The sequence below is a fragment of the Spea bombifrons genome, chromosome 6 (genome assembly GCF_027358695.1).
Source record: "Spea bombifrons isolate aSpeBom1 chromosome 6, aSpeBom1.2.pri, whole genome shotgun sequence".
NCBI lineage: Eukaryota > Metazoa > Chordata > Amphibia > Anura > Pelobatidae > Spea > Spea bombifrons.
In genome coordinates this window covers 48,928,709-48,953,046 of record NC_071092.1, presented here as the reverse complement: position 1 = coordinate 48,953,046, position 24,338 = coordinate 48,928,709, and the positions used below count along the sequence as shown (strand labels likewise).

General features: G+C 46.5%; 1 protein-coding gene across 9 annotated transcripts; it reads right to left on the bottom strand.

Moving 5' to 3' along the window:
- Window positions 1-552: 552 nt before the first annotated feature.
- On the bottom strand, window positions 553-23,014 carry NEXN (nexilin F-actin binding protein). 9 transcript variants are annotated; one of them, XM_053469122.1, is made up of 16 exons: window positions 22,835-23,011; window positions 12,879-12,962; window positions 11,721-11,912; window positions 11,003-11,084; window positions 10,747-10,895; window positions 9,960-10,001; window positions 7,891-8,088; window positions 7,353-7,532; window positions 7,055-7,243; window positions 6,352-6,543; window positions 5,423-5,476; window positions 3,322-3,519; window positions 2,199-2,420; window positions 1,789-1,974; window positions 939-1,293; window positions 553-848 (listed from the first exon to the last, which is right to left on the bottom strand). In XM_053469122.1, exons 2-16 carry the CDS (start codon window positions 12,903-12,905, stop codon window positions 835-837), a joined length of 2,280 nt encoding a protein of 759 aa, XP_053325097.1. In that variant the 5' UTR covers window positions 12,906-12,962; window positions 22,835-23,011; the 3' UTR covers window positions 553-834. The 9 variants fall into 9 exon arrangements, with proteins under 9 accessions (XP_053325097.1, XP_053325098.1, XP_053325103.1 ...); XM_053469123.1 differs by having other exon boundaries at window positions 3,322-3,516; XM_053469128.1 differs by lacking the exon at window positions 11,721-11,912 and having other exon boundaries at window positions 22,835-23,014.
- Between the last annotated feature and the right edge of the window lie 1,324 nt (window positions 23,015-24,338).

The following is a 24,338-nucleotide window of genomic DNA, read 5'->3' as shown; positions in this document are numbered from 1 at the left end:
GTGTGCCTACATGGAGTGGAGTCTATTAAGCTGCGATCCTTCTTAACCTGTTACTGTCAGCCGTGGCATTCCATGCGGTTTTCCTTATCTCTAATACTCTAAGGTTGCAATCGCCTCGATCTACAGAACGTCTTCATGTGTATCCGTCCCGCTCTCTGCTGTCGCAATAATGCTCCGAATCTGCTGCCAGCGCAATACAATCTCTTAGAGAAGTTCTGTCTGAGCAGGAAGTTGTAAACTGCTTCCTGTTCTCTCTCTCCCGAGCAGGGAGTTGGAAGCCGCTTCCTGCTTTCTCCCCCGTGTTTTAGCGGACGGCGCGTGAGCCTCTAGCGCTAGAGATTGTATCCAGCCGCGCAGGTCCCTCCGTAACGCTATTATCACAGATACCTCAGGGCGACGGGCGCTTTGTACCCTGTGAAGGGGCAGCAAGATAATAAATGGGAAATACTGTTTTTCCACTGAATGGGAATCGAGGCAATTGTGTTTAATATAAAGGATCCGGCAAGTTATAAATTCCCCCCCCCCCGATTCAGTATATTAACAAAATTTAGAAACTCATCACCTTTTTATTGTAAAATGCATTACGTGAAACATTTGCTCTAACAAGACATTAAAATAAAACTCCAAACACAAAGTTTTCGCGCTGATAGGGAAGCAAAGAGAGCGCCGGTCTCTGTCCTCCGGGGCCGGTACGGTTTTGTGTGCGTTCGTAGTTACCCGGCTCCTACAAACTCACCCGGCGGGTCGCCCGGCGCGCGGAGACGCCAGCGTTACGCGGCAGAGAAAGGAAGGCAGCATGAAGTGGGAGAAAGGGCTCTCCGGAGAAGCAGGAGGTTAATAGTCGTCGGCTGGAGCAAAAAGAGAGAGAGAGAGAGAAGCGTAAGAGACGGAGGCTGGCGTGTTAGAGACATGCGCGTCTGAACAGAATTAACCCTTACTCTCCACGCTGAGGATGCAGCTGCTGGCGGCCGTGCCCCTGCTGTTCACTGCTTTGCACATGTATTCCCCGTCGTCCTCTGGGAATGTCTCGGGGAGGAAAAGGCAAAAGGTCTCCCCTCTTTCGATGTACTGATAATCCTCGCAGTCCTGCAGCATTTCTCCTTCGAACCACCATGTGACGGCGGGTTTGGGCTCTCCTGTGATTTTAACCGTGAATCGCACCGGCTCGCCGTCGATGACGGACATATTTTTTAAGGGCTTCTTAAACCAGGGAGCTCCGGAGCGGGCCGGGTCTTCCTCCTCGTACTGCGAGCCGTTAACGCTGGCTTCCTCTTCCTCGTCGTCGTCTTTATTCTGTAAAACAGTTTTTTATTGGTTCAGTTCGCCAGAAGATGCGTCTGGGATGGAGGGATAAATACCAGGAAGGGAAAAGCTTATGTAAGGAAGCGTTACTTTCATAAGAGGGTGGTAGATAAGGGGAGCAGTCTACCAGCGGAAGTGGTAGAGGCCGATACAGTGAGGGGATAGGCATACGGCTCCTGGCAAGAGGCAGACAGGTTTGGTGTTTCTATAGGAGCTAGAAAATTTGGCAGATTAAATTGGACAATTTTAGTTTTTTTATTGTATTTATTTTTCTGCAATCTAATCTGTATGTTAACATATTTGGCGTTTGTGTTTTATTTGGCTGTATGCCTGTTGCATGAGAACAAGCTTCGAAGGGTTATGTAATAAAGAGCAGTTGTGGTGCAGTCACCATAGCAACCAATTAAATATTCTTGCTGCTTTCTCCGCTTTGCCCAGAACCCCCCCCCAGTGCGCGGATCTCTTTTAATCGCCCCCCCCCGGTACCTTCTGTAACGCCGCATCTATCTCTTGCTGCTCAAATTGCATCCTCTGCAGTTTTTGCTCCTCGATCCTGCGCTGCTCCTCCTCCTCCCGCGCCTTCGCCATCTGCTCGAAACGCGCCTTCATGTTCACTTTATGTGAGAAGGGAGCCTGGCTTTTCACCGCGGGCCTGACGTCCACGTCGTCTTCCTGCAATTACACGGCCGGTCAGGTGGGATGGAAGGAAGTTGTACTTTACTGAGGGGGTGGTAGATAAGTGGAACAGCCTCCCAGCAGGAGTGGTAGGGGCTTAAAACATGCATGGGATAGACATACGGCTCCTGAATCTAAGACGAGCCCAACGACTGATGGAGGTTTGAGACTAGACGGGCCTTTTATAAAGTAAAACCCCTGAAAGAGCCCTAAACCCTGACCTCGTGGAAATGCTCGGCCTCGCGCTCCCTCAGCTCCTCGTCCAGCGCCTTCCTCCTGCATCTCTCCTCCTCTATCTTCTTCTGAATCTCGTCTTCAGACAATTTCCCGATCTTCTCGAACTTGCTCTTTAGGTTTTTCGCTTGAATGGATCCGGTCCTTTTCAGTTTGATCAGCTCTTCGTATTCCGTGCTTCTGACTTCATTACTTTCGTTTATTTCTTCCTGAAATAAAAAAAAAATCATTATGAACCAGACCGGGTTCCTGAGAGGGTCCGAGCTCCGCGCTCCGTAGTCCGCGCACTGGCCTGGTACCCGTCGCATGCCAGGCTCGCGTATAGTTATTCGTTGCCCACGTGAAGGGTTAATTGTGCTGTAATTACAGTAAGGCTCGTCTTGTGTAAATTAAGTCTGGCTGAATGACGAGCAAAGCGGCACCCCAACACCGCGCGACTCTATTAGAAGGTCTGATCGCTGCGTGATTGTAAGAACAAGAGGTTATGATCTACAATTAGAGGATTGGAGGCTTAGTTGTAATGCTTTCCTGAGAGCGTAGTAGCTAAGAGGAACAGCCTCCTAGCAGAAGTGGTAGATAGTAATACAGTGAGGGAATTTATAAATGCGCGGGATACGCATATGGCTCCTGAATCTAAGACGAGACCAACATGGTTTTCTTCCCTTCATCTGCAGATCTGGAGCCGCAGTTGCTGTCAGTCATGTGATATTTTGGGTGAGTTTCCCGGCTCAAACACCACACTGAGCTGATGCTTTATGGCAGTGCTAATGAAGTCCGTTCCTCCATAGACTTTCATTAGTCAGAGAGTCTGGCTGGGTGATTAAGACTGAGCCATTCTATTGTTCCCCGCAGGCAGTATGATAAGGAGTCGGGGGGTTTAGTAGATTGTATGATTCTCGCTCTGTTATCTGATCCCCAAACGGCTGATATGCAGCTCCCTGAAAACTTTATATTATGGGGGTGATAATGAAAGCTTTTTGTTAATCGGATTAGTAGAAACCGGTTCCCCTTTAAGAGCCGGTACGTTGAATTAGTCCTTGGGGTGGATGGGGCGAGAAGCGTGTGGCGTGTCAGTTGCGTGTTTGTAGACATGTATGTGAGGCGCTTTACCTCCCCCATTTCTTGCCGCAGCTGAGCAAATTCTTGTTTCTCCATTTCCAGTTTTTGTTTTCTTTCTTCTTCTTTTATTCTTTTCTCTTCCTCGATTTTATGCTTAAGCTTCTCCTCGAAGTTGATTTCCAGTTTCCCCGGAGTCAGGGATTCCTGCGATGCGGTTTTCGAGAGCGGAAGACTTTCGTCATCGGGCTGCTGGCGGGGACAGAAGGAGAAACATTAAAAATCCTTTAAAATGATCGCTTACGCCTCTTCCATAACACGGAATATTCATCGCTGCCGCGGTGCTGGGTGGAAGTAAACTATGGAGGCTGTACCAGCTCGGCACCGTCCTCTGTACGGTAAATGGGCCGGTTTGGGGAGATCTGTGATCGCCTTTCTAACCGGTCGGTTGCGCGGTGGTGCTACCGGGAGCCGGATCTTTCCCTGTTACGCGGTGAGGGGGCGCCGCCACCCTGAACTTGCCATGCTTGGCCTAGGCCTAATTACACCGTCCGCTCTACAGCAGCCCGTCGGTGCCGGCTTTTGTGTCACGCGGCGTCATGCGGCAGTTCGGTATCTGAATGATCCATAATTCTACACCATTAACCATTTCTGGGAAGGGTTTGGCGTCAGCAGGGCTGCTGTGATGTTAAACTCAACAGAGTAGGTGGAACAGGAGCTTTAACAGTTTATCCGGTAACGGGAGGGTTTCCGGGGCTTTATCTCCCTGAATTATTCATAACGCCACCGAGAGCCGAGCCGGAAGCTCAGGCGGGGGAAGCGTTTATGTTTTCCGATTCTCCTCCTTTCACTTAATGCTGCAGTAATATTCCCGGCCAGCAGGGGGCAGTGAAGTGTATATTATTATTATCATTATAATATTATTAATATTTATTGCTTTATATCGCGCTTATTGGACTATTTACTTACACTTTGCAGTTTGTCAATATTTAGCCTTAAGGGCTACAGAAATAGACTTTTTTAGGGTCATTTGTTGAAAAACTGTCAGTCATATATAACGGGTCACGCATTAAACCACAGAATGGAAAACGTCTCGCGTCTCTGAGTCATTCACCTTTTTTTTTTGTGACATTAAGACCAAAATAAGTTTTTTTTCATTTCAATCGCATTTGCGTCTGGCTGTGTGGCTCGCATTAATTACGCAATGAGGGGCAGTTACAGCCCTCGGGGGGGGTCGAGAGAGGGAGGGGGGGTCTTATTTTCGCCTTCTGTATTTAAAAGCAAATCAGTGTAAGAAATTATCATTTTAGGGAATTTGAATCTGTTTGGTGAATTCTGGGCGCGATGTTTCCACATAACACAACATTTTTTAATTAAAATACATTTGTAACGGTTTCCACGGTTTCCCATCAAACTGTATCCCAAAGAAACGCACCCAAAGTAATGCTAAGAATCGTGAAACGTGCAACAAACACACATCCCGTGCGAGGTTAGTGAACGTTCCTGGCCGTGCAGCGAGATGGTTAGAGCATGCAGCGAAACCTTCCATCATTCTCATTACAGAAACTATTATTTTTTTACATACACTTTGCGTTCTAAAAGGAAACAATATTGATTTTTTTTATTTTTTTTTTGCTCAAAACACTCAGTTTTATTAATATTTCTACATTTCATAGGGCGAGGCAAACATGGAAAAATAATACTTTAATAATTTGTCCAAAAAAAAAAATGACAATAAAACTGGGCATCTGAACGGATTAGCGAGCAACTCGAGAGGTCTGCAGCGCTGCGTTCGTTTAACTAAAATTCAAGAATTACAAGAAAAATCAAAGAAGGACCTTAATATTTTTTTTTATTATCTGAGTGTTTTTTACTCTTTGATTAAATAAATGAAAATCCTTTTTTTTCTTGCTTACAACGCGCCTTCGCGCTACAATTCCTAATTCCTTTTTTTAATTAAATAAATTAGTTTTCCCCCCAATGTGAAATTGTAATTGGTTGTATTTTGGAGGGGGGGTTCCGTTAATTCATTACATTTGTTGGTTTTAAGCGCAAACGGTTAATGAAAGTGATGATGAGGACAGGAGATTGTGTCCATTCCACTCGGTTATGGAAGACGTGAGAGCGCCTGCGCGGCTGCTTAGAGAAATCTTACTTCGTAAGCGTCGGGACCCTCCGCACCCAGCCGAGCGCTCGCCTCATCCGCATTCTTAAAGATAATCAGGAAATTGGAACATTGCTCGATAAAACAAGACATGAAACGTTGGATAATCACGCGCATGCTCCGCGGGGCCCGCCGGACGCACCAAGCTTTTGGGGTGCAAAATAACCAAATTCCTGATGTTCTTCTGAGCCCCGTGAGATACGGAATCAGCCTTTATTGTTAATGGATAATGTAAAACGAGGTAAAACAAAGCAAAATAACCATCAAAACGTGCAATAGGAACATAGAACCCGCCGGCAGATCGGCCCCCATCCGGCCCTCCTCCTGTAAAGACTCAAACCTTAATCAGTCGTTGGTCTCGTCTTGGATTCAGGAGCCGTATGTCTATCCCATGTTTGCAGTTACATGCGAAGCAGCCGAACAGAACCCACCCTCTAACGGCACCACCCGCTAACCCCACCACCCGCTAACCCCACCACCCGCTAACCGCACCACCCGCTTACTCACCCACCCGCTACCCGCACCACCCGCTACCCGCACCACCAGCCACAGGGGATTAACGCATCAGATCTAGTTTATCCGGGGAAGCGGAACGTTCCGGAATGTAAATGCATCTCATGCAGTTTTTACTCCCATAAGCCTTTCTAGCTCGTCATTCCCTCGACTCGAGTCCTCCGGATGTAAGCTGCGCCGGGCCGCTGTGTATAAGTGAGAGCGGCCGCACGGAGAACAGACTGCCGGAGCTCTCCCTCCACCTTTTTTTTTTTTTTTATAAATCTGGTGCTAAAGGTATTGCTGATTATTTTAAATGTAAAAATGTATTTTTTTTGCATACCCCATAAAGCTGTTTATATACTTTTTATATTGTACCCCCACCTCCCGCCACCGGTGAAGCCCCTGCGCTCGGCGTCGGTTCCTACCATGTGTTTTCTGGCCTCTGCAAACTGCCTCCGTTCCTCTTCCAGCCGCCTCCTGGCCTCGTCCTCGGCCCTCCGGTGCTCTGCCTCGCGCCTCTGCTTCTCCAGCTCCTCGAAACTCATTTTAAGTTTTCCAGTTGGATTAAACTCCTTCACGGCTTCTGCTAAACCGTCTTCGTCTTCCTCGTCGTGAGCCTGAAAAGCAGCAGCCAGGCGTTATCACAATAATATTACGAGACGGGGACTGACCGTCTAAACGGCGCGTCCGCTGATAAAGGACAGCGATGGAATAAGGCGCATTAACCACCCGAGCTGTACAAGAAGCCTTTCATTCCGCAGGAGTAACTCAAGACAAACTAAAACATTAACTAAAGGGGTCTCGGCCAGAAAGCTTACAATCTAGAGTTTTCCCGAATGTCTTATCTACTTTTCACGAAACCTCCGGTGCCAAAGCCGATGCCCGAGGAAACTTCGATTGCTACAGGTTACAAAGTGAACTTTATGGCGGAACGTTGCATCTTCTGGATAAAGCTTTCATCCTAACTCCTCGTCACAGAAAAGAAACCTGAACACAGATAGAACCCCCCACACACGACCGACAGACCCCCCCGGCCCCCCAAGTATTTATGTCTGTCCCGGTATCCTTATGCTTTGCGTGGGATCGGGGGGCTCCTTGCAATCGTAGCATTCGGAATCCGGACGTTACCATGTTCCTTCTCGCTTCGGCAAATGCTCTCTTCTCCTCCTCTATCCTGCGCCTCGCTTCCTCCTCGGCTGCCCTCCTTTCCTCTTCTTTCCTCTGTCTTTCAATTTCCTCGAAGCTCAGCTTCAGTTTCCCCGGCCGCAGCTCCTCCTTGTGTGCGTCCATCGTGGTGTCGCCCCCCTCCTCATTTACCTTTTAATAAAATACGTTAGATGTATATACTGGATATATATATACTGTATATAAAAGGACGGGACAGCGCGTTATTAAATGGGGGGGCATTAAAGGCGCTTCTTTTTACCAGGTGTTGTCTTGCTTCTTCGAACGCGCGTCTCTCCTCCTCCAGGCGAACGCGCGCCTCCTCCTCCGCCTGCTTTCTCCTCTCCTCCTGTCTCTGCCTCTCCAGCTCTTCAAACGTCAGCTTCAGTTTCCCGGGCGTGAGATTCTCTTTGGTTTTCTTGTCCTGAGTCTCCGTTTCATCCTGAAAATAAGAACACTATATATATATATAAAAATACATTTTCCTATTTCTTCCACTGTTCACGGAGCATTTGTGACACCTTTGGGTCTCCGTCGCTGCCCTTGGGAATAAACCTGTCGTGAAAACAACGCTTTTAACCCTTTCAATTTTGTCGATTTATGGCAAATGCCAAAAAAGATCATTCTTGTTGAAAAAAACATAAAAACCTTCAGTAAATCCTTAATCTGTTACGTGATCCGTGGCCGTGGCATCACCGTGACACCGGTAACCGACGGTGCGTGTTTACTGCCCCAACGGAGATGGCACCGCTATCCAACATGCAGCAGATAGAGGGAGCCGAAGAAGGTGCCGCCATTACCGTCGCAGAGGAACGCCGCTTTGCCTCCCTGAACGAGCGCCTATGATCGTCGTATCGCCTCTTTTTTTCTTCTTCGCGTCTTTTCCTCTCTTCTTCTTCCCTTTCTCTTTCTAGATCTTCAAAGTTTACACTGATTTTCCCCGGCGACCTGCCTGATTTTACCGGAGTCGCCGTGACGACCGCCTCTTCCTCTCCTTCCTGTTCGAAAAGAAAAACTGCCCCTGATTAATTGAGAACCTCCAACGAGGCTGAGAAGGAAACCAGATGTTAATTCTTATACAGAGGCAAAAAATAGGAAGAAATCCGCAGAGAGAGTCGGTTTACAGTAAAAAAAAACGGGAAGAACAGAATTCATTTTCCATGCAGAGTCGTTGAGTCATGGAAGCCGCGGCGGCTGATGCTACCCGGGGGTCTCCGCGACGTTCTGCCAAGTCTTTGCTAAAGGATATCTTTTATGAGGAACGACATGGATTTCATGGCTGATTTAATAAGTAACATAGCAGCCGTCACGTTATGGAAGAGAACGTGCTGATGAGATCGGCCCAAACACCTTGAGGTGGTCCATTAGTGGGATTCTCTCATCTCCATCCCTGCCGGGTGTCACCGGAGGGGGCCGCTACCGGATCAACCGCCTTACACCCAGTGGATTCAATGCCTAAAACTCTGCTCAAGTACTTGGGCTCTGGAGTCAAATCTCCTGGCGTTCTCCTTTAATAAAACAGTTTAATAAAACAGACAGGTTAAGTAATAACAGCCGGACGGGCGCTCACACTCCCCCGAGTCAGAGGCTCTAGGCTGACTTGCTCTGGTATGATTCAAGGGACATTATATTTTATGCATATTATTATTATCATTTATTATTATTTTTTATTATTATAATTATATGTTATTATTATTATTATTATTATCTTTTATTATTATTATTATTATCTTTTATTATAATAATTATAATTATTTTTATTATCTTTTTTATTATTACATGTTATTATTATTATTATTATCTTTTATTATTATTATTATTATTATTATCTTTTATTATTATTATTATTATTATTATTATTATTATCATTTATTATTATTATCTTTTATTATTATTATTATTATTATCTTTTATTATTATTATTATTATTATCTTTTATTATAATAATTATAATTATTTTTATCTTTTTTTATTATTATATGTTATTATTATTATTATTATCTTTTATTATTATTATTATTATTATCTTTTATTATAATAATAATTATTTGTATTATCTTTTTTTATTATTATATGGTGTTATTATTATTATCTTTTATTATAATATATTTTTTATTTTTTTATTATTAGTATTATATTTTATTTATTTAGCACCAACCATTTACATGGCGCTTCATACAATACGTATATTGAAGGGGTCCGACAAGACTAGAATTGACGAAGACGAACCGATACATCTCGGGACTCTGAATGTAAATTGCTGAAGACATTCTTTGGTTATTGGAGTTAGAAAATGTAATTTATGTCTCATTTGACTCCAAACCCCCGGCTGTCATTGATTATAATGTGAATGTTATTAAACTAGCGCAGGAAGTGTACTTGAGTATGCTTCCTGTTATTAGCGGAGAGAGCTGGGGAGGAGTCAAATCGGGCAGAAGTCTCACTTTCTAACTCCAGTTAACAAAATAATGCCCTCACCTATTCGCATGCAGTGAAATACGAGTCCAGTATGAGGTTAATGTAGGGATATTTCATCAGCTGCTGGGAGTATGACATCACTAGGGGGCACACCGGGATTCAACATCTGGACCCAAATTCCAGGAATAAGACGCTATATAAGAAATATAATTATTCTTTCTGGGCCATTGAAGACAAATCTTTGATTTCCTGATTTATCCTCGCGCATGCCCGTATCTTACCCCAGAAAGGGTACTTTATTGCTTATCTGCCCCTAATCTGCCCTGATCCCGTCCGCTGCCGCTAATTCCCTTTAGGAGCACGATCTGGGTTAGTGGAAATTAAAGATTATAGGAAAGAACCAGAAAAAGAGGAAAGCCAGGTGTATTTTATGTGAGAAATGTGCGTTTACCTCCATGTCCGAGTCGCTTCCAGAACAGTTACTGACATCAATCTATCAAATGAGAATTTCACATTGTTAAGAAAGGGCTGTCGGCCTTTGGATTCCGCACGCGGACTGTTCCGGAAACGCTTCTATCTGAGCCGGGAGAGACTTCCCAGAGCCCAGCGAGAATAATAACGGCGAACGGCGAGGGTTCCGACGCGGATCCGCAAACCAGCCAGAGAATCACCAGAGACAAAGCGACGGCCGGAGCGGAACTGATTCCCATGGCGTGTAAGCGGGCTGCGCATGGTCAGCATTCTGCGAGGCGTTGTGGGAATGGTAGTGAATAGTAGTGAATAGTAGTGATCGGTGTATGGGGCGCGTATGATTACAGCAGTGTATTGACTAGCGGCCCGACCTGCCCGATGTATAGAGGATAACTTTCTCTTTACATTGTATCTCTCAGCGTTGTTGAGTTTATTGCTCGATGAGCGAAGGTTCTCTCCTTTTCTGTACGTAGTTTTGTTATTTGCTTCGTATCGGGTTGGGGTAACCGGAATTACCGGAATTACCGGGGCGAGGGATCCGGTCTTGGTACCCAGATGAGGTTCTTTCATCTCTTTAGAATCCCAGAGAAGCCCGATGTGTCCTCTATCCATTCCCCTCATTAAAATCCCTTATATGAGCGGCTCAGCACGGGGCCCCTGTAGCTCGGGGCCCTACCCATTGGTCTGGCTGGCACTGATCCCCAGGGGTGGAATAAGCCGCTTGCATTAAATACCTTGCGCAGGGGGGGCGGGAAATGTTTCCTTACCTCCTCTGCTTTCTTGGCCAGCTCCCGCTGGATCTTTTTCTTCTCCTTCAGGTCTTGCTCCATCCTCCTCTTCCTTTCCTCCTCCATTCTCTTTTTCTCTTCTTCATGCCTTAATTTTTCCATCTCGGCGAATTTCCCTTTAACGGTTCCTGGCCCAGAAATCAAGCAGAGAGTCAGACGGAGCGTTTTACATTTCGGGGGAAATTAGCGGGTTTTCTGATATTAGCACTTTTTAAGCACTGTATTTCTGAAATACCTGTCAGTTTGGGGACGTAGCCCTTATCCACCTGCTTCGTTTTATTCTCCTCCTCGTCATCGGACGCCAGAAGTTCTTTCAGCTGCGGAATAAAAGACGGAGACGTTTTATTCATCCGTGTGGCGTGTGGCGTGGCGCGTTATCTCACGGGGGGCCGTGCCACGTTCATGCCTCTGGGGCAGAATTATAGGGGGCTTTCAATCTAACTCAGTTCATTTATTAAACTACTTATAGTTTGGGTTTTTGGGGTTTTTTAGGTGTAATTGGAGCCATTTGGATTAAAAGTGAGATGTTATTTTAACTCTGGGAAGATGAGAGGAGAGGCAGCCCGTGGCAGAGCCAGCTTTACCTAATCAGTTCCCTGTCCCGAAATCCCCTTCTTTCTCCCCTTTCCCACTCTTACCAAGGCTGCCGGAACCAATCAGCAACTTAACAGTAGGGGAGCGGGAATTTATTGGGGAGGAATAATCCTGCGGATCTTTAGAATACCATATTAGCCGATGATAAGCAGCGCGTTTTCCCCTAAAGCGGGGGTGCAACCTATAATCGGGGTTTAATTCGTATCGCCCGACGCCCCCAAAATAATATAATTAATACAGAGGAAGGTCGTAAAACACGTCGTAAAGGATCCCCGCGTTTGGGGTTCTGCCCGACGGCTGCGTTGGGGTAAGAATGAGAACGGGTTCCGCGCTTGTAACATAGTAACCGGCGGATTGACCTCCTGCTTGCGCTTGTTCCAGATCCGCTCCCTGGTGTACTGCTCCTTCCGCCGCTGCTTTTCGTCCGTCGACCTCCGTTGGCTCCGCTCCTCCCTGGCTCTCTGCATGGCTTCAAACTTATTCTTCACGTCCCCTTTGGCGAGTTTCGGGACGTAGGTTTTTTGGACAGGTTTAGACGTAGAAAGCAGAATCTTTTCAGATGAGAAAAACAGGAAAGGCAGGAGAGTAACACGAGAGCAGAGAATTAGAGAACAGACATGAAACTGCAACCCTGCTGCTCCCTGGAGCTCGGCCACTCAACTCAGCTGGTTTTGGTAAAAAAAAAAAAAGGGGGGATTTTCAATATGTCCCAAAACCCCCCGGATCTCGGGCGCCGTTTAGCAAATGGGTCTCTAACTGCAGTTTCTTACAGTCTTGTGGCCGTAACTTTCTTTAGGGTGATCCGGGGGGGGGCGTTAAGAAAAAAGTCACATTTTGTAGGATAATAACTGAAAAACCCGAAGCTGGTACCCGGGCCGGAGTTTAAATTCTGCCGCCGGTACGTAACGGATCAGAACAAGAATCTCTGCTCCTGTGAATACAGCGGCCGGTCTGCGTATTTTGTTAATGTAGATTTTTTAACGTGTTTTTTCTGATAAATGCGCTGAGTTTGTGAGTGAGGGGAACCCCGCGGACCGCAGACTCCAGAGGGAGCAGGATTTACGAGATGAAAAAGTAAGAAATGGGGAAAAATAAAGTTGGAAAAGGAAAGAAAAATCAACCGAACTTCCGCTGAACATCAAAGTATTTAACTCTTTCTATTTAATGCCTGTCCGGGGAGCCGTGTGCCGGGCCGCCAGTCGTCGTCTTTAGCTTTACAGAGACACCCCGGGGAGTTACAGGAAAGGACCCCCAACAAGCAGCACAGGACTTATCAGGAAGCTCGTCCCGCGCATGCGCTTTACTAATGGCCAGTTAGCTCCGGTGGTGATTTGCATGTGAGTCCCCGGGGTGTAAAGATACCCCCCACACTTCAAACAGCCAAAAGTGGTGTAAAAATAGGACACAGAGGGGTTCGTGCGCTTCAGCTCTGGAGCTGCAGCTTCTCTTTTTTCTTTACTGGTAAGGAATGAATGTTAAAGAACTTGGGTGTTACAAGAAACCAAATCACCACCTACCTCTGCCTTTTGGGCCACATCAGTCATGATTGTTAACCCTTCCCTTTCTTTTGCCCCAGAGGTCAGATATCTTCAATATTCACCCTAAAGAAACAGAGATAAGACGGTTATATGATTCCCGACGTTGTTTATCTGCCGATAATCTTTTCCGGAATCTTCCCGAAGCCGGTATACATTTCAATCCCCCGACAGAAAGGATCATTAAATCTGTGTTTGCTTCACCCAAAGAAACCACCAGAAAGGGATTATTTAACTGCAAGCTCTTAGGGCAACAAACAGAAAAAGGGAAATCCAACCATTTACATAGAAATTTAACTAAAACCTACAGAATATTTTGTTATTTCGATTAAACTACAAATTCCAAAATCTATTGAAGAAAAAAAGTTTCATTTACGTTTTGGCACCTAACGGACGCAGCGCTGCGATATATTATAAGGAGTGTGGCTGGGTGCGAGACGCTGCGATATATAATAAGGAGTGCGGCTGGACGCGAGACGCTGCGATATATTATAAGGAGTGCGGCTGGACGCGAGACGCTGCGATATATTATAAGGAGTGCAGCTGGATGCGAGACGCTGCGATATATTATAAGGAGTGCGGCTGGACGCGAGACGCTGCGATATATTATAAGGAGTGCAGCTGGATGCGAGACGCTGCGATATATTATAAGGAGTGCGGCTGGATGCGAGACGTTGCGATATATTATAAGGAGTGCGGCTGGATGCTGCGATATATTATAAGGAGTGCGGCTGGATGCGAGACGCTGTGATATATTATAAGGAGTGCGGCTGGATGCGAGACGCTGCGATATATTATAAGGAGTGCAGCTGGATGCGAGACGCTGCGATATATTATAAGGAGTGCGGCTGGATGTGAGACGCTGCGATATATTATAAGGAGTGCAGCTGGATGCGAGACGCTGCGATATATTATAAGGAGTGCGGCTGGATGCGAGACGCTGCGATATATTATAAGGAGTGCAGCTGGATGCGAGACGCTGCGATATATTATAAGGAGTGCGGCTGGATGCGAGACGCTGCGATATATTATAAGGAGTGCGGCTGGATGATAGACGCTGCGATATATTATAAGGAGTGCGGCTGGATGCGAGACGTTGCGATATATTATAAGGAGTGCGGCTGGATGCGAGACGCTGCGATATATTATAAGGAGTGCGGCTGGATACGAGACGCTGCGATATATTATAAGGAGTGCGGCTGGATGCGAGACGCTGCGATATATTATAAGGAGTGCGGCTGGATGCGAGACGCTGCGATATATTATAAGGAGTGCGGCTGGATGCGAGACGTTGCGATATATTATAAGGAGTGCGGCTGGATGTTAGACGCTGCGATATATTATAAGGAGTGCGGCTGGATGCGAGACGCTGCGATATATTATAAGGAGTGCGGCTGGATGCGAGACGCTGCGATATATTATAAGGAGTGCGGTTGGATGCGAGATGCTGCGATATATTATAAGGAGTGCGGTTGGATGCGAGACGCTGCGATATATTATAAGGAGTGCGGCTGGATGCGAGACGCTGCGATATATTATAAGGAGTGCGGCTGGATGCGAGACGCTGCGATATATTATAAGGAGTGCGGTTGGATGCGAGACGCTGCGATATATTATAAGGAGTGCGGCTGGATGCGAGACGCTGCGATATATTATAAGGAGTGCAGCTGGATGCGAGACGCTGCGATATATTATAAGGAGTGCGGCTGGATGCGAGACGCTGCGATATATTATAAGGAGTGCGGCTGGATGTTAGACGCTGCGATATATTATAAGGAGTGCGGCTGGATGCGAGACGCTGTGATATATTATAAGGAGTGCGGCTGGATGCGAGACGCTGCGATATATTATAAGGAGTGCAGCTGGATGCGAGACGCTGTGATATATTATAAGGAGTGCGGCTGGATGCGAGATGCTGCGATATATTATAAGGAGTGCGGTTGGATGCGAGACGCTGTGATATATTATAAGGAGTGCGCTTGGATGCGAGGCGCTGAGATATATTATAAGGAGTGCGGCTGGATGCTGCGATATATTATAAGGAGTGCGGCTGGATGCGAGACGCTGCGATATATTATAAGGAGTGCGGCTGGATGTTAGACGCTGCGATATATTATAAGGAGTGCGGCTGGATGCGAGACGCTGCGATATATTATAAGGAGTGCGGCTGGATGATAGACGCTGCGATATATTATAAGGAGTGCGGCTGGATGCGAGACGTTGCGATATATTATAAGGAGTGCGGCTGGATGCGAGACGCTGCGATATATTATAAGGAGTGCGGCTGGATGCGAGACGCTGCGATATATTATAAGGAGTGCGGTTGGATGCGAGACGCTGCGATATATTATAAGGAGTGCGGCTGGATGCGAGACGCTGCGATATATTATAAGGAGTGCGGCTGGACGCGAGACGCTGCGATATATTATAAGGAGTGCAGCTGGATGCGAGACGCTGCGATATATTATAAGGAGTGCGGCTGGATGCGAGACGTTGCGATATATTATAAGGAGTGCGGCTGGATGCTGCGATATATTATAAGGAGTGCGGCTGGATGCGAGACGCTGTGATATATTATAAGGAGTGCGGCTGGATGCGAGACGCTGCGATATATTATAAGGAGTGCAGCTGGATGCGAGACGCTGCGATATATTATAAGGAGTGCGGCTGGATGTGAGACGCTGCGATATATTATAAGGAGTGCAGCTGGATGCGAGACGCTGCGATATATTATAAGGAGTGCGGCTGGGTGCGAGACGCTGCGATATATTATAAGGAGTGCGGCTGGGTGCGAGACGCTGCGATATATTATAAGGAGTGCGGCTGGGTGCGAGACGCTGCGATATATTATAAGGAGTGCAGCCTGATGCGAGATGCTGCGATATATTATAAGGAGTGCGGCTGGATGCGAGACGCTGCGATATATTATAAGGAGTGCGGCTGGATGCGAGACGCTGCGATATATTATAAGGAGTGCGGCTGGATGCGAGACGTTGCGATATATTATAAGGAGTGCGGCTGGATGTTAGACGCTGCGATATATTATAAGGAGTGCGGCTGGATGCGAGACGCTGCGATATATTATAAGGAGTGCGGCTGGATGCGAGACGCTGCGATATATTATAAGGAGTGCGGTTGGATGCGAGATGCTGCGATATATTATAAGGAGTGCGGTTGGATGCGAGACGCTGCGATATATTATAAGGAGTGCGGCTGGATGCGAGACGCTGCGATATATTATAAGGAGTGCGGCTGGATGCGAGACGCTGCGATATATTATAAGGAGTGCGGTTGGATGCGAGACGCTGCGATATATTATAAGGAGTGCGGCTGGATGCGAGACGCTGCGATATATTATAAGGAGTGCGGCTGGACGCGAGACGCTGCGATATATTATAAGGAGTGCAGCTGGATGCGAGACGCTGCGATATATTATAAGGAGTGCGGCTGGATGCGAGACGTTGCGATATATTATAAGGAGTGCGGCTGGATGCTGCGATATATTATAAGGAGTGCGGCTGGATGCGAGACGCTGTGATATATTATAAGGAGTGCGGCTGGATGCGAGACGCTGCGATATATTATAAGGAGTGCAGCTGGATGCGAGACGCTGCGATATATTATAAGGAGTGCGGCTGGATGTGAGACGCTGCGATATATTATAAGGAGTGCAGCTGGATGCGAGACGCTGCGATATATTATAAGGAGTGCGGCTGGATGCGAGACGCTGCGATATATTATAAGGAGTGCAGCTGGATGCGAGACGCTGCGATATATTATAAGGAGTGCGGCTGGATGCGAGACGCTGCGATATATTATAAGGAGTGCGGCTGGATGTTAGACGCTGCGATATATTATAAGGAGTGCGGCTGGATGCGAGACGCTGTGATATATTATAAGGAGTGCGGCTGGATGCGAGACGCTGCGATATATTATAAGGAGTGCAGCTGGATGCGAGACGCTGTGATATATTATAAGGAGTGCGGCTGGATGCGAGATGCTGCGATATATTATAAGGAGTGCGGTTGGATGCGAGACGCTGTGATATATTATAAGGAGTGCGCTTGGATGCGAGGCGCTGAGATATATTATAAGGAGTGCGGCTGGATGCTGCGATATATTATAAGGAGTGCGGCTGGATGCGAGACGCTGCGATATATTATAAGGAGTGCGGCTGGATGTTAGACGCTGCGATATATTATAAGGAGTGCGGCTGGATGCGAGACGCTGCGATATATTATAAGGAGTGCGGCTGGATGATAGACGCTGCGATATATTATAAGGAGTGCGGCTGGATGCGAGACGTTGCGATATATTATAAGGAGTGCGGCTGGATGCGAGACGCTGCGATATATTATAAGGAGTGCGGCTGGATACGAGACGCTGCGATATATTATAAGGAGTGCGGCTGGATGCGAGACGCTGCGATATATTATAAGGAGTGCGGCTGGATGCGAGACGCTGCGATATATTATAAGGAGTGCGGCTGGATGCGAGACGTTGCGATATATTATAAGGAGTGCGGCTGGATGTTAGACGCTGCGATATATTATAAGGAGTGCGGCTGGATGCGAGACGCTGCGATATATTATAAGGAGTGCGGCTGGATGCGAGACGCTGCGATATATTATAAGGAGTGCGGTTGGATGCGAGATGCTGCGATATATTATAAGGAGTGCGGTTGGATGCGAGACGCTGCGATATATTATAAGGAGTGCGGCTGGATGCGAGACGCTGCGATATATTATAAGGAGTGCGGCTGGATGCGAGACGCTGCGATATATTATAAGGAGTGCGGTTGGATGCGAGACGCTGCGATATATTATAAGGAGTGCGGCTGGATGCGAGACGCTGCGATATATTATAAGGAGTGCGGCTTGGATGCGAGGCGCTGCGATATATTATAAGGAGTGCGGCTGGATGTTAGACGCTGCGATATATTATAAGGAGTGCGGCTGGATGCGAGACGCTGCGATATATTATAAGGAGTGCGGCTGGATGCGAGACGCTGCGATATATTATAAGGAGTGCGGCTGGATGCGAGACGCTGCGATATATTATAAGGAGTGCGGCTGGATGCGAGACGCTGCGATATATTATAAGGAGTGCGGTTGGATGCGAGACGCTGCGATATATTATAAGGAGTGCGGCTGGATGCGAGACGCTGCGATATATTATAAGGAGTGCGGCTGGATGCGAGACGCTGCGATATATTATAAGGAGTGCGGCTGGATGCGAGACGCTGCGATATATTATAAGGTGTGCGGCTGGATGCGAGACGCTGTGATATATTATAAGGAGTGCGGCTGGATGCGAGACGCTGCGATATATTATAAGGAGTGCGGCTGGATGCGAGACGCTGCGATATATTATAAGGAGTGCGGCTGGGTGCGAGACGCTGCGATATATTATAAGGAGTGCGGCTGGATGCGAGACGCTGCGATATATTATAAGGAGTGCGGCTGGATGCGAGACGCTGCGATATATTATAAGGAGTGCGGTTGGATGCGAGACGCTGCGATATATTATAAGGAGTGCGGCTGCATGCGAGACGCTGTGATATTATTGTCGCTTTTACTGGAAGTCGCTTCCGTTGCGCAATCTTTGAAGGAAACGATTAGCTGTTCTTGGAAGAAGACGACTTCGGATTAACGGTGACAGCGACGAGAACGCTGGACCTAAAGCAATGGAAAAATCTGGCCCGGAATGATTTGGGGCACTTTCATGGAAAATAGAAAACGTCTTCATACAACGAGAAGAAATCAGTAAAATATATTGAGAAAAAAACAAAGGAATTTCTACAGAACTCAAAATGAAAGACGAGTAGAAGAGAGGAGATCTCATCTGTGGAAAGGAGCGAAGGAACGGAATTTTCCATGAAATCCAGATTATTAGTAACGGAGAAAATCAGAAAAATGTTTGGGCCGGACTCTTGTTTAATAATCGGTTCTCTTATGTCGGGCAGCTGATTGAATCCGCCCCGGATTGGTAATTTTATTGATATCCGAATATAAAGACGCGGAATTAATTGTCCTTAAAGATCGGGTATAAAAAGGTACCTAATATACTGGGTTTTTGGCAGTAAATTCAGCATAAATAATCAGATTTATCCCCAAAAAGATGCAAACGTGTTTTATAGACAATTTGAAAAAAGAATCCGTTTCGGAAATCGTGCCCATGTAGTAGTAGCAGGATTACCCCTGGTGTGCAGAACGCGTCGGGGTGCAGAACGCGTCGGGGTGCAGAACGCGTCGGGGGTGCAGAACACGACGGGGGTGCCCGACGTGTCGAGGGGTGCGGGCGCGTTGAGGCGAAGCCTTGGTCTGCCGTTCGCCAGCCGGCGGCCAGACAGCGGCAGTGGAAACGACTGACGCTGCCAACAACACGGAACGGAGTATCTCCTACTGTGAATTCTGTGCCAGCATTAACAAACCCAAATCAGGCTTAAATATCACATATTTCTGCAACAAAGAAACGAGAGAAAACTTTAACCCCAACTCATAAAATTCTCCCCAACTTCACAGAACTTTCTGTCTCTCATCCACTTTGGTTTAAGAGGAAACTTTTTCTGCTCCCAGCGACATCCGATTAACGGCGTTAGATTTACACCCCGCAGATTCCCTTTCTCTCCTTTACCCAGAACTTTAAGTATTAACAAAAAATCTGTTATTTTCCTTTCGTGCTGAATACGGGAGCTGCCATCTCGCTGCCCCGTCACAGGGTATAAATCGCCCCGTCGCCCTGAGATATCTGTGATAATAGCGTTACGGAGCGACCTGCACGGCTGGAAACAATCTCTAGCGCTAGAGGCTCATGCGCCGTCCTCTAAAACAACGTGGGGAGAGAACAGGAAGCGGCTTCCAACTTCCCGCTCGGGCTGACGGGAGGGAGAGAACAGGAAGCGGCTTCCAACTTCCTGCCCGGGCTGACGGGAGGATTCCGATGCCGCCTTCACTGAGGGATCATGGGAAACGGGGGGAATTTGCATAAAATTCAGCTGCTGTGGATGTCGGAGCCGGAAATATCAATCTTAATAACTGGATTTAATAGATTAATAATAACGCGCGGCGAGGGCTGACGGATGGTTTACTTTATAAAATGACATCAGAGTCTTGGTGTATTTTGCAGAGTTTCGTCCAACTTGATATTCATTAAAATAAAACACGACGATCTTTTTATAGCAGCCCACTTCTTATCTGCTTGGGGGGGCGAAAGGTAAGCAAGCAAAGTAAGAAAGGGGCGGAAAAAACAAGCAGGGTGCTGGGTGTATAGCGAGGGGCAATAGTGGCAGAAAGACAGGTGGTTCTGCCACTTTACAGACCTCACCTAGAGTAGTGGGGACAGTGCTGGCTACCCCGTCGCCATAAAGAGATTGACATTCTGGAAAGAGTCCCGAGGAGGCAGACATGGGGAACGGTTCCCGCATCCCGCTTCAGATAAGCGATTCATTGACTAATATGCTAAGTTCTATCGGTATCTATGTCACATGATGACGTTTTCTATATTTGATCCGTACGTCCGCGCGCCGGTGCTGCCCCAGCGAGCGACGCTCTCACCGGGAGGCGCTACGGAGTCGCGTTATCTGCCTGCGACGGGAAACAATTTCTACATTCCTGTCTTATCTCCAGCAGCTAAAATTAATTCTCAATTTATTGGCTTCCGTCCCAAACAATCCTGGCCGCTAACCTCCTCGATCCACAAGAAATGTATTTAATTCCATGTTTTCTAAAATAAATATACCAGATTCTAGCAAAATATGTAAAAAAAAAAAGTATAAATAAGTATAAGGGACCTTTTATTTGCGTTGTACAGAATTTCTTAAACTTACATTTACATTTTTTTCCACGAATCCTCAATTTTACGGTGTTTGAGAATTCAGTTCAAAGCGGTAACAGGTTTATTATTATTATTTCTAGTTGGATGTAGCTCCATCATATTCCGTAGCGCCGTACAATGGGTAGACATGCAGTATATAACATAACAATCTGATCGTTTCAAAAGATCTACAACAAAAAGAATGAGAACCCCTAAAAATTAAAGGGGGGGGGCAGTTACTAAAGAGACCACAGAGAAGCTGAGACCGGTGGCAGCCCGTGGCAGAGCCAGCATTATCTGATAAATACCCCCGTCCTGAACTTCTCTCCCTTCCCCCTTTTCAACCGTTACAAAGGCTGCCTGAACCAATCAGCAACTTTAAAAAGGGGAGCGATAACTTAATGGGGAGGAATAACTATCACCTATCCATCTGTCTGTCTATCTATTATCTGTCTGTCTGTCTGTCTTATATCTTTTATATTGCTGATTGTAATCTGTAAGAAGCGTCACGTGGGTTTCTTTAGCGCATTGAACCATAAAATGAAGATTTATGAATTTGCTTCCAGAATTATAAATACTGATTATCCGCAGATTTCTTCTCGGCCGTCCTCATGATTTATTAGCAAGAAAAAAAAATCTTTACTTTCTAAACTTCATAAAATCGCAAAACCAGGAAAAACAAAACAGAAGCCAAACTCCAGCCACGTCGCGGTCATTTAAAAGAAAAAAAAACTAGATTTGGCACAAAGAGGTAAATCTGAGAGTCGCCAAATAAAATCATGAAATATTCAAAACTCTCATCCTGGGATAAAAAAAAATCCCTGCGGCTTTTTCTCTAATATTTGAAGATTTAATCGGTGTTTCCGCTCGCTCACTCGTATCGCTCTGAATTAGTAAATAAACTGATGGTTTATAAAACGGCGAAGTGTTTAGAAACTTCTAGAAGAAAGAAAAAACCCAGAAGCTGTCAGCAGGCAAGAGATTCATCAGCGGCGTCCGAAAATAGCCGCGAGGGCCGAGAGGCTCGTCTGCTGATACCTCGCTTATCACAAAGGCGACCCGGCGAGAGCCGGCAAGATGAGGACAGACGAGGAGCAGAACCACAAAGACACGAAAATCAGAGTCGGGATAATCGGATATTAAGGGGTTTATATCAAAACGCTGCCCTAAGAGACAGAAAATCCGGATTCGGACCGTATTATCAGCAACCCCCCCCCCCCGTTATCATTAATTATCATTAATTACTTTTACAAACATTAAACAATTTTGTATTAAATCTCTGTGTTCATTCAGCATAAAATTCCAAAAGAAACGTAGTTGCCGGAATGTCTCCAAAATCAAAGCAGAAGAAAAGGAGCCGTATGATTCATAAAATCTCAATGTTCTGATCGCTGATCCCACTTCTGCCACCAATGCCCAGTAAGAAAGCTTTTCTCTGCCTTCTAAAAACTATCCGCGGAGATAGAATCGGGGAGATTGAACATTAGATGTAGATTTCGCTCTCAGATCCCGCGTGTAATCGCTCGTAATGTATCCACAAACCCATTAAATGTAACATTAACTATCTCTTCTCCCAATGCCAGCCTGTGCTGGGCATGAGACGGTTAATCACAGCAGGAGGTGATTTGACAGGACCAGCTGCTGTCACCTACTCTGAGGACAGATGACATGCGACCCCCCCCCCAACACCCTGCCCTTGCTTATTGCCCCCTCCTTGAAGAAGAAAAATAGCAATAATACAAAATAGTCTTGACACCGAACCTTTGGCGTGTGCAATTCTCTCTGGTATTGAAACAGTTAACACATACCTGAAGCTTAATAATGACATTTAACTATTTCAGACTATTTGGCGATGTATTTTATGACTGTAAGGGTTTTGGGGCTCCAGGGGGAATCTCCTGACCCCCAACCTTTCAGGTTTATCCCTGAAATCTGCTGATATTTCCATTAGAAATCCGTAAGGTTTGGATAATCCCTTAACTCTTTCTTTGCCACACTGGCTTACTATCCACGAAGGTATCTGGGCTCAGTGACCGGTCTGTGGTTGTCTCTTCTGTGCAGAACACGCAGGACGGATCCCAGAAAAGCCCAAATACCGACAGCTACACGCGGGTTAAACTTACCTGGATACAGGTGTGTCAGGTGGGTGTCCTCAGCAGGTGTGGAAGGAGTGTAATCCCAGAATGTGCTGTTACAGCGTCTGCTGCCCCAAATACCCCTGGCTGATCCCCTTTGGAGACACTGAGCTGTCCCTGCTGCCCTCTCTTACACCCAGCACCCGAGCTCGCCCGCTGTCTGATTGTCACTGATGCCTCTTCTGCTGCCCTACACTGTGCTCTGCTGTCCCAGGGTGATTGTATGTGCCCGGTCTTTGCCCCCCTCTGCTCTGCTCCGCTCTGCTCCCCTCTGCTCTGCTCCTGGTCTCTGCTCCCCTCTGTGCCGCTCCTGATCTCTGCTCCCCTCTGCTCTGCTCCCCTCTGCTCTGCTCCCCTCTGCTCTGCTCCTGGTCTCTGCTCCCCTCTGTGCCGCTCCTGATCTCTGCTCCCCTCTGTGCCGCTCCTGGTCTCTGCTCCCCTCTGTGCCGCTCCTGATCTCTGCTCCCCTCTGTGCCGCTCCTGGTCTCTGCTCCCCTCTGTGCCGCTCCTGATCTCTGCTCCCCTCTGTTCTGCTCTTGGTCTCTGCTCCCCTCTGTGCCGCTCCTGGTCTCTGCTCCCCTCGCAGGCTGGAAGCTGTCTGGCTGCCGTTACTCACTCTCTGCCTCTGACTTTCCATAAAAGTCCTGTTCTCAGGTCACCTCCTGCATTCCAGACGATCCAAAAGCAGCCCTCAGCTGTTCCCGGCACACATGGCCCCAACTGCTGCACTGCTAGCCCTGCATGCGAAGGCAACTCATTCATGGGCAATAAGTGGGGGAGGTGGGGGGCTCAGTCTGCCTGCAAGGGACCCCCAAACTGCATCATTCAGTAACCCCCAATGCGAGAATAATGAAAAATGCAAGCATGCAACCTCTGCACCCTAACAGCAGCACCCAGTATCTGCACCCCGATACCTGCACCCCGGTATCTGCACCCCAGTACCTGCAGGCATTACCCGGCATTTCAGCGTATAAACTATTTTATTAAATATATTAGATTTTATTAAATATTATACGGTTTCCTCATTTTCTGTGTACCGCAGACACATTTATTATTGTACAATTTTATTTCATTACCAAAATCATATCCAAGATATATTTATATATACTATATACTATATATACTTTGTAGCATTTGGCAAGACTCTCATATTTATATATTTATAAAAAAAAATACATTCACAAAATATACACAAAAATACAGGTGAGATTTGTGGTCCGTATATTAGATACAATATCATTTTATAAAACATTCCTCGTTAACCGTTTGAATGAATGGTGAGCAGAGTTCAGTAACGTGTGATGTCATGACATTAAGTACGGCGTGCTATTTGTGACATGCAGCCGCGAGACGCGCAGAGAAAAATACATATTATTCATGTTTTTCACAAATTATTCACAATATTCTAAAAAAAATCCCAAACTAATTCAGAAGCCAAAACATTTCACTAATTCCTGCAGACGGAAATATTCTTTAATATTATTTTGTGAGA

Bases quoted from the DNA above. Each gene is read 5' to 3' on its own strand.
- NEXN (XM_053469122.1), bottom strand. From the start codon at position 12,905: ATGACTGATGTGGCCCAAAAGGCAGAG. The intron at 5,477-6,351 runs GTAGGAACCGAC...ATTATCTTTAAG, and splicing joins CAGAGGCCAGAAAACACATG to AATGCGGATGAGGCGAGCGC. The intron at 1,975-2,198 runs GTCAGGGTTTAG...GTGTAATTGCAG, and splicing joins AGGCCGAGCATTTCCACGAG to GAAGACGACGTGGACGTCAG.